General features: G+C 37.3%; 1 protein-coding gene across 1 annotated transcript in view; it reads right to left on the bottom strand.

Moving 5' to 3' along the window:
* Positions 1 to 1,340: 1,340 nt before the first annotated feature.
* Positions 1,341 to 10,569, bottom strand: part of PSPC1 (paraspeckle component 1) — a 57,777-nt gene continuing 48,548 nt past the window's right edge. Inside the window, exons 7-9 of the mRNA XM_058670995.1 lie at positions 6,727 to 6,784; positions 3,584 to 3,753; positions 1,341 to 1,754 (exon numbers count right to left, since the gene is read on the bottom strand). Of these exons, the coding sequence (XP_058526978.1) occupies positions 1,569 to 1,754; positions 3,584 to 3,753; positions 6,727 to 6,784 (414 nt within the window). The 3' untranslated portion in view covers positions 1,341 to 1,568. The remainder of the gene's footprint in view (positions 1,755 to 3,583; positions 3,754 to 6,726; positions 6,785 to 10,569) is intronic.

Genomic DNA, 10,569 nt, shown 5'->3' with positions numbered 1-10,569 from the left:
GACTCAATTGGCAAATTCTCCCCCTTCAAGTTCCAGGACCCCATATGTAGACCAGTTCATGTCCTAGCTACTCCACTTCCCATCTAGCTCCCTGTTTGTGGCCTGGAAAAGCAATGGAAGATGGCCTGACGCCTTGGGATCCTGCAGCCTGATAGGAGATCCAGAGGAAGCTCCTGGGTCTGGATCCATTTAGCTCTGGGTGATGCAGCCACTTAGGGAGTGAGAACCAGGAGGTATAAGACCTATCTATCCTTTTCTCTGCAATTCTTCATTTCCAATAAAAATAAATAAATCTTTTTAAAAAATCACCACTTTTAGAAGCAGACATCATACAGCCATTTAAGACCACCTCCTGCAATGCCAGCATCTCACACAAGTGGCTCCAACCCTGGCTGTCTCACTCCTGATGCAGCTCCCTGCTAATGCCCTTGTCGGCAAGGCAGAGATGGAAACACGTCCTTATTCCTCGTTTTGGCCTGGTCTAGCCCTAGCTATTGCAGCCACGTGGGGAGTACACAAGAGGATGGAAACCCTCTTCCCTTCTAACTGAAATAAATAAATCCTGCAAAGAATAAAATTAAAATGACCACTTTACCTTTACTCCCGGGTGGCAAACAGTCCAAGCACACCAGTCAAGCTTTAACTAGGCAGACTTAATAAATTATGCAGGAACTCATACAACACCAGAGTGTCGGTCAAGTCTTTAATTCAACCAACCAACCACCTCAAGAAATGTTTTATCTACCATAAACCAAATTGCAAACTCTCAAGAACAAGTAATGTTAACACATTATTGTTTGATTTTGAAGAAAACACTACCTGGACAGTGATAATTGATAGCTGGTAAGACTATAACTAGATAGTATTTTACAAGCAAGAGATTTGCCTTCAGACTTGTTCAAGATTCAAAAGATTTATTTGGAAAAATCAGAACAGAACAAAGATATCCTTAGTATAAGTCTCAAGAGTATATTAACTATTCAGAAACTACATGAAATGTAGGCAGCGAAATCTGATTTCACAGAACATCAATGGTTTACACAAATTTAACCCCACTGCCCACCAGCCACCCCCAATATACTACTGTATGTACCCATTATTGACAATAGCTTCTATTAAGTTTCAACGTTTAGGGTTACTCAAACAAACTAAAAAGGCAGAATCATTTTCACTTTTGAAATGGCTAAGATTAGAGCAACTAAAATATTACGGTTACACAGCAAAGTTTATTAAAACCATAAGAACACCACTAATAACATTTTTAATTATGCAAAATGATTTCTTTATTAAGAGTAACTACATAGATTTCACAGTACTATGGCATATTTGCATTTTGTTAGAGTCACAAACACATTTTGAACATTCACAATGATGCGCATCATCATTTCCATTTTTCTACAAAGCATATGAATAAAGAAAAGTACAAAAACCTCAAGTTTTACAAAACAAAACAAAAATGTTAAGCCTACTAACTTTTACAATAAAACCATTTCTTCCAGGTAACAGGTAAAGGTGTAAAGGTATACCACTGGATTGCTTTTCCAATACAGCCAGGGACGAGAGAATGCTTAGTATCTACGACGCTTATTGGGGCCTTCAAAGTTGGCCCCTTGACTTCCTCTACCAAAGCCACCGGGACCACCACTCACAGGACCTACACCACTGAGTGGTGCCTGAGGAGTTTCAGAGCCTGTTCTACTCCCCATAGGTGAACCCATCTGAGATGGTGGCCCTTGGGGGAATCTATCATTGTGCTATAATACCACAAAATAAATATGAAGTCCATTTGGAACACGCCAAATACAAGTGACAAGAACAATTGGCAAAATCCCAAGTGGTGGTGTCATCAAGTTCAGCAGAAAGTCCAGCAGAATCAGGATCACACATAGAAGGAAGAAAGGAGCAATTTAATTAGTAACTATGTTTTTAAAAAAAAAAAGGCAGCATCTGAAGACTTAGATATCACTAAAGCTATGCCCCAATTTCATGAAACCAGAACTGACTTTAGGACATTACCCAGTGCCACTTAAGCCTAATCAGTACTCCACCAGTGACCAAATGTTTATAGTGCATGAAACTGTGCAAGGAAGCATGTTTTTCAACTCAAACTCGGAAGTAGCATCACACTGTTTTAAAAAGTTATCATTCTAAAAATCTGCTAAAAATCAATGTTCTTAAAGCAGGAAGCGCTAACTACTACAAACATACAAAGAATGATACTTCCAACAGAAATAAGAAGTGTTTTCACAGCAATATTAGTCTGAGAAAACTGACATTTCAAAGTAGTAACATAAATAGAACAATTAAGCATCTGAATCATGCATATCTCAAAAATCTGACAAAAACCACACACATTAATCCCAAGGGATGCACCGTAACAACAACTGCTGAGAAGGGTGGCACAAAGAACTCGCTTACTAGTAAACTGTTACGGAAAAAAGGACAAGGGTAATATTCAACTAGTTTACAAGCTTGAGGGAAAGATGGAAAACTGGGACACTTAATGATACTTCTGTTAATACTGACAATGATATAGTGGAAAAAAGCGAGCCAAAGTAGTTTGTTTCTCGAAAATTTCAAACATTTCACTATAAAAATAAAGCCTTTATTTTAGAAAATAAATACACTGTTAAGTGCATGATGCGTCACCTGTTCATGATAATTTTTATGCAGTGCCTCTTGTCTCTGTACAATATTAAAAGAAAAAAAAGCCAACTACTACTAAGTCAAATTTTTCCAAATTCTTGTTAGATTGCATTTGACATTACCAATTTGAAGATGCAAAAAAATGCATTCACCAGTTATGTCACAGTCTGACTGTGAACATCTCAATGTCTTAAGATGTGATGAAAGTCCCAAATAAAACCTTTTCAAAATACACATTATTTTCCTTTCTGATGTCTTAAGATAATTAACAAGTCAAACGAAAAAATGTTGTACCAATATCCAGGCTTCATGTAAATAGGGTGGACTTTAAATGATTAAAGACAGTAAACTGCTGATACTCAAGTATAATAAAAACCATCACTGAAAAGCCTTTTTCAAATATTTAACTCACACAAAGATACCTTCACACTCCCAGGTCAGGACAACCTTTCTACCTTAAATCTACTAAGAAATGGAATTCATAATGCTAAGAAAGAAAGCAATGTTTAAAGTTTAGAATATTCATTAAACTTTGCAAATTACAGGTAAAATTATTTGAAATAAAATCGTGGCAAATTATGTTTTTATTAAAATTGCTCACTGAAAATCAATTTTTACACAAGTAGAATACATATAGAAAGTATCACACTGAATGCTAATAAAAGTTGTTTACAAGTTAGTATTATTGAAAATAACTAATACACATGTATTTCCTATAACTCAGGTACAAACATAGGTCATGGAAGGTAATACTATTAAACTACTTAAAAAATGTCTCACAAGCCAACACATAATCTCAGAAAATTATTTTTTATTGACTGGATGCTGATATCTACTGTCAAAAGGAAAAAAGCTTACTAAATGAAGTGTGAAGTTATCTTTGGAGTACAAATGTATATTATTCAATATAATTAAAATAATGTGCATGATACATTACCACTGCTCCATTATCTGGCATCATTGGAGTTCCCATATTTGTAGCTCCTTCTGGTCCCATGGCAGGACCAGGACCCATCGGGGGGCCAGGTATCGTTCCTCTGTTGTTCATATTCATACCCATCATTGGAGGAGGACCTTGGTTACCAGCAGGTGCTGGGCTAAACGCATCTATGTAAAACAATCTATACTTAGAGCTGTCCTATCTTAATTTGGTAAACATCAAAATTTTAGCAATACTTACACATTCTATATAATAAAACTACTATCAAAGTCATTTTCCTTATTTGTTAACGGGACACTCAATTATTTATTCTGCAACACATCAGTATGTACACTCTCACATTTTCATGCACAAAACAAATATACTTAAGGCAAGTATCATTTATTTTATGCCATTTAAGACTGAAAGCTATAAAACATCACCATCATTTGTGACAGTCTGCCTTTAAAGCAATGCTTAACAATGATGACTAAATTTCACCAGTTTAACCAACAAAGAACTAGCACATTGAAAACCACTTTAATGTTCAAGTTCTGCGTAAAAATAGAATGTAAATTAAATTAAGCTGGGAGAGGGGAGACTACTTTGTACAAATGCATGAAAATCATAGTAACTAACTTTCTTGTACTACAACCTTCCAAAATTATAAATTTTTATCAATTTTAAAGTATAAATTTCATACTTAATGCAACCTTCCAAAATTATTATACAGACATGATGGTCTGAAATATAAAATGTAATGTAGGTAATATATATAAAATTACTTTCCTATGAGTACATGTACTTGTTTATTGCTAAAACTTCTTAACAAAGACAGCTCTAATCTAGGAACTTCCCTCTACTGTATTAAGTAGGTCAATTCTCTGATATTTAACCTCTCAAATATACAATAAAAAAGGAGGTGAGGCTCATTTAGGCTCATACATTCAGGCCTACTGCACTGCGCTTCACACAGCTGACCTCTATGTGGCCAAGGAACAGCCAGATATAGGAACTCAGGGCATATCAGAAAAGAGAGCGGGTTCTACAAAACATTCATGGGAAATGAAAAAACATACAGGTATTTAAAATTCTTTTGTAAAAACTTCTCTTTTATCTCTTAACTTCATTTTCCATGAACTGTTTTGAAATATGGAAGTGCTCTTTGACCACAATCCTTCCTAGAAACTAAAATGTTCTTAGTAAAGAATTAACTTCTTATAAAATTCTTCCTATTAAAAAATCTACAGTTTACCCAAGGTAATTCCTGTTCCTCCAATACAGGGATTTTCAATACCTTGAATAGTCTAGGAATAAAGAATGGAGAAGGTGGTACTAAGAAGCATCTACTCTCAACGTTACACAAATGGAGTATGTTCAGGATAAATCCCCACACCCCTCTTTAATAGGCCACAACTGTTACACTTTGTGAATTATGACTATAATGAAGGTGGATAGTGAAACAAAATAAAAGTCATATTTCCAACACAGGCTTTATATTCAGTATAAATACACTAAAGTTAAGGTCTCAGAGATGTGAACATTATGTGGTTACCTAAAAATCAAGACATATGATCTATGTTTCACAGTGCCTGCACATGTTGTTGACATGCCAGTATATATGCTGCCATATTCCATCATTATTTTGTGATATGACAGCTTCACCTGCCTAGCAGGAACTTAACTGGTAGTGGAAATTAGCTCCAGTAAATCACTATGATATTCTCACAGTCAATGAAATTTCATATTGACTCAAGACTGCAGGAAGACTAAATGAAATGAACTGCAGAGCAAAGTGCTAAAATGTAAATGTGATTTCCTAATGTATAAAATATAAAAATTTGTTTCTATTGAATTCCTAACAAAATAAGAAATTTAAGACCTCATATTTCTTCTGTTTACTATTCAAGGAAATAACACGGGGTTTCTGTACAATCCAAAATTATGGAGCTATTAACAAGCTAATAATTATAATGACCTTTCAATAAACTCTTACAATCCTTAAAATCACATAGGCCAACTATTTTCTCAGAACTTCTACGGAAATAGACATAAATGCTGCGCCACCATCACTGTTACACACTCAACTACTGTTCATAACTTAGAACTATATACTCCTTTCATTATGTGCTTCAAACAGGTACAAATCTCAAAACTAAGTTTCTTTGTGGACAATAGTCATGTTTCGTATTACCTTTATATAATAGAAATGTTCATACTCTAAGTAAACAGCAATACCCTAGATTATCTGACTAATAATGCCAAAATCTATCATCAGTTTTTTTTAGGGGATCAAGAAAAACGTTTCTTCTCATTACGTATTTCATTTCATAAACTACATATTCTAAGAGTTTACTGGAGGGATGTCCATGTTGGTCCTGTTTGGTGCTAAGGTAATCTACAATACATGATGCATATTTGAGCTATATAACTTCATGTCAGGTTCAACAGGACAATTTAATAAAAATGTAATTCATTATTCAAAGTCTGATGTTCGAAATCTAATGAAGCCTAGGATACTCCACTTTTTTTCTTAATTTTGTTTCCTGACACCTTAGCTATACTAGCCAACGGATATTAAACTTGTTTTCATAGGTACTATCTTAAAAGAACTTTGCATCAACTCTAAATGTGTTAGCAAGACACATCTTACTCAAGAGCAAATGACATACATAAGTCTCCAAATTATACATTTCTGTGAATTCTCTAGTAGGTACCAAAGAATAGCTAGCTTCAAGGTACACAAAAGGAACAGTGCAAAACAGAAATTTTAAAACACAAGAAACTATCCAAATTTTCAAGGCAGAAAAATGAATTTGGAGGACCCTCTAGACTCTGAAAAGCCAAATGGATGACCACATTTATTTTTTACCATACAGCAGAGTGGTATGCAATGAATACACTAGCTCAGGCCACATCCACATCTGCTCTGCAGATTGCCTAAGTTAAAATCCAAACCACTGTCAGGCTTCAAAATTTCCATCCTAGCCATTTAATCTTAATCTGATTACACTGTAGCCTAATGTAATAAATAAAAGAGATTTTATCTTTCCAAGTGTTATTCTAGCTCCTTCTGACATGAAGAGACAACACAAACAGCATATACAATTCCCCAAAGAATTACAAAGAAGTTACAGAAGCCTTTTTTATCATATCCCTACCTCCCATGTTTATTGCTCCACGGGGACCCATATCACCCATTCTCATTTCCTGTTCTCTCTGTAAGTAAACATAGTTGTCACAATCAACCTATCGATCTTATGATTTTACACTGCCCATCTAAAATCAAAAAGAAAAGAATGAATTGGCAAACAACCTTACTTGATTTGCAAATTTCCAATACCATTTACTCCAAAACACTGAAAAGTAACTTTGAACTCTCAAGTTTAAGCACTACAAGTTCCTCTGTTCACTGAAAAGGATAATCAGTAAGTCAAATTACACAAAATCTTCCAAAGATTCAGTTTAACGTTTTCATTCCACAGTTCATAGACACATGCCCACACATCCAGCAAAGGAGTATCTAAGTGTTACCATCACTTGAGTTACTTTGTCCTCCAGGGTCACTGAAGTCTTTGAAAGGAAATGACTGTTACCATATTTATATACAATGTATTTACACATTCAACACAAAGAGCTTTAGATCACCATGCTAAAATTAAAATTATATGCAAATATCACTATAATAAGTAATTTTGAATTTTATTTCAGTCACTCAAGCATTACTCCACAAGGGCCATGAGAATTTTTCACTATGCAAACCATTATTGATGCTCAAAAAAATATTGTTTTTAAATAAGAAACTGCTGTCCTTGAAAATCTCAACAAAGAGTGTTACACAGATGGCCAGTTCCAGAAGGTACTCGTGAACTTAACTGAAACTAAAAAGTTATGCAAACAATACAAACATTGGATATTTCAAAACAGAAACTACTTTTTAAGAAACACTTCACTTACTAGTACAAAAGATTAATTTGAGTAAAATCTATAAGTCAAAACACTCAAAGAGAACGAACTGTAATTACCACTTTGGTATGACTGTTTTGCCGTGTGTTAAACTGTCAAAGGCATTCTGAGATAACTAGCAGTTTAAACCTAATAAAGCAATTTTGTTAAACTTTTTAAAAAGCAATCTTAACAAAATCCAAAATTAAGTAAAATTTCATTTACTAATATAAAGTACTTGTGAAAGTACTGACAAGTGGAAATCCAGAATATAGAAAAGCAAGTATGATGGAAATGTGTAAGGATATAAAAAGAGTTCAATGAAAATGCAATTAGAATCTAAGTTTATTTAAGTGCAAAAACATTTGAAAAACACGCATACTTTATTCAAAACATGCTTTCAGTGAATTTTAAAGAACTCTGCATATATGGGTTTTACAAAAGTTCTAAACTCAGCTGCTGGCGGGTGCCAGGCCGGGATCATCTCTGCTCGGAGCCCCAACTCCAGTGACTGCGTCCACGCGATGACCTGTCCCTGGGCGGCCAGTGCGCCACTCAGCGCCAGGCTCTGCCTACTGGCTGCCCGGCGGCCTGCTGTGGGGTTTTGGGCTCTGAATTGCTGCTTAGGTATCTCCATGTCAAGCCACTGTACTTCTGGGATGTCAATCAATCCTAAAGAATCCCAACGACAGAGTAACTTTTCCTTTAAAGCTTAACGAGGGTAATGAGACCTAGTAGGTTGGAGGGAGAGGGACCAGATGATCTTTATGGATAAGACTTATACACCAAACTCCTTTAAATACTGTGTAGTACTTGTAATCACCAAACACCAGTCCATGCAAAAGCTAAGGCACGGGGCTTGTCTAGCAGGACCATATCCTATTACCTGACATGATGATGGATCAGCAGACAGGTCATTTTAGGCAGGGCCATGAAATGAAGTAGTACAGAGAGAACCATACCCAGGGGTAGATTCTGTGGGGGATGTGTGGTTCAAAGCCTGTGGAAATACTAGCCTCACTGGTTAGACTAAACTAGGTGTGACCAAGGAGCCTGCCATCACTCACAGGTAAAGGTAACCCACAACAGTCTGGACTGGTCAAGGCAGCTGCACCCGAATGTGCATCCTGAACAGAGTGTGGGGTGGGCTGGGCTGCAACGTTCACCCTCTCATACGAGGCCAATTGGAAGGCCAGACTATGCTGGACACAAGAGTCAGGTCTGGGATCACCTCAGATGAGGTTTCTCTGAGGATCCACCAACTGAACCACTTGACTCAGAACTCCAACCACAGGGAGAGTGGCACAATCTGTGACCTGACAGTGGAGTGCATGTCTGAACCAGACCTCCTCAGTGGTGCAATGGACAGCATACCCAAATGCACATGGAGGACTTGGCAGTCCGTTGGAGCCTGTGGAGGACATCTAGTACAATAGCAGAGAAGGAGGGCAGAACAAATTGCTCAACTACCCCAGCAAAGCTTTACAGCAAACTTCTGGGCAAATGGAGACTTTCGGGTGCACTATGTCAGCCAGTGGAAGGATTTCCTCATCCTTGGACCAACGAGACTGACATTATTTCAGAACTGTCAAAATCACTTCAACAGAACCCTGGAACATGCTCCACATCTGGGAACCTGGGAATCAGGTGAGAATTCCATTCCTGGAAGCTGAGGCAACTGGGAGGCTGGATGTGGTTTCTCCCCTTGTCTTTCCCCTTCTGCCAACTTTCAATCCTTCCCTCCCTAATCAACTACATAAAATATCATCAAAACTAAATAAAGGGGCCCGGCACAATAGCATAATGATTAAGGTTCTTGCCTTGAATGCGCCCAGGATCCTCTATGGGCGTCGGTTCTAATCCCGGCTGCTCCACTTCCATCCAGCTCCCTGCCTGTGGCCTGGGAAAGCAGTCAAGGACAGCCCAAGGCGTTGGGACCATGAACCCACATGGGAGACCAGCAAAGAAGTTCCTGACTCCAGGCTTCGGATTGGAGTAGCACCGGCCACTGCAGCCACTTGGGGAGTGAATCATAGGACGGAAGATCTTCCTCTCTCTGTCTTTCCTCCTCTCTGTATATCTGACTTTGCAATTAAAAAAAAAACTAAATAAAAAAGATAGCCAAAAGTAGTCACTGAGGAATATATACTATAATAGAAGAAGCTATAACACAACAAAACTTCATCAAGAAGAAATATGCCATCAAATTATTTACAAAATATGAAGCAAACCCAAAGCCGGGCCCGGCGGCGTGGCCTAGCGGCTAAAGTCCTCGCCTTGAAAGCCCCGGGATCCCATATGGGCGCCGGTTCATATCCTGGCAGCTCCACTTCCCATCCAACTCCCTGCTTGTGGCCTGGGAAAGCAGTTGAGGATGGCCCAAAGCTTTGGGATCCTGCACCCATGTGGGAGACCTGGAGGAGGTTCCTGGTTTCCGGCATCAGATCGGCGCAGCACCAGCTGTTGCGGCTCACTTGGGGAGTGAATCATCGGATGGAAGATCTTCCTCTCTGTCTCTCCTCCTCTCTGTATATCCGGCTTTCCAATAATAAAAAATCTTAAAAAAAAAAAAAAAAAAGAAGGCGGCACCACAGGCGGTAGAAGCCACAATGCCAGTTCAGGGCTAACTGAAATCTAATCAAGTCAAATCTAGGTACATGCTGGAAAAGCTATTCTTTCTTTAAACTAAATTTCTCTCTTTGTAAAACTCAGCTTATTAACAAATACTATCACTGATTTGCAAAAAAAAAAAAAAAAAAAAAAAAAAGCAAAAAAATCCCCCTTACATTCTAAAACCACTTGATGAGGTATTTGATGAGGTAATTAACTTACTACTCAGTGAACTAATTCAACCTGCAATTTCTTTTCAACCTGAAACTCAAGGCAAAAATACTTTTTACAATCAGAAATACTATAGGTTATCATTCATAATACACACTTCAATAAAAAAAAAAGTTACATTTCGACACCATAAAGTAAAATACAGATTTTATGATCTTGAATTTTTTAGTGAACCAAAATTTTTAGTTTTGGATTTACTTTCATTATGGAGGTCAGAC

The sequence above is a fragment of the Ochotona princeps genome, chromosome 12 (genome assembly GCF_030435755.1).
Source record: "Ochotona princeps isolate mOchPri1 chromosome 12, mOchPri1.hap1, whole genome shotgun sequence".
NCBI classification, from domain to species: domain Eukaryota; kingdom Metazoa; phylum Chordata; class Mammalia; order Lagomorpha; family Ochotonidae; genus Ochotona; species Ochotona princeps.
Note: the sequence above shows the minus strand (reverse complement) of the source record. Positions and strands in the feature narration are given on the sequence as shown.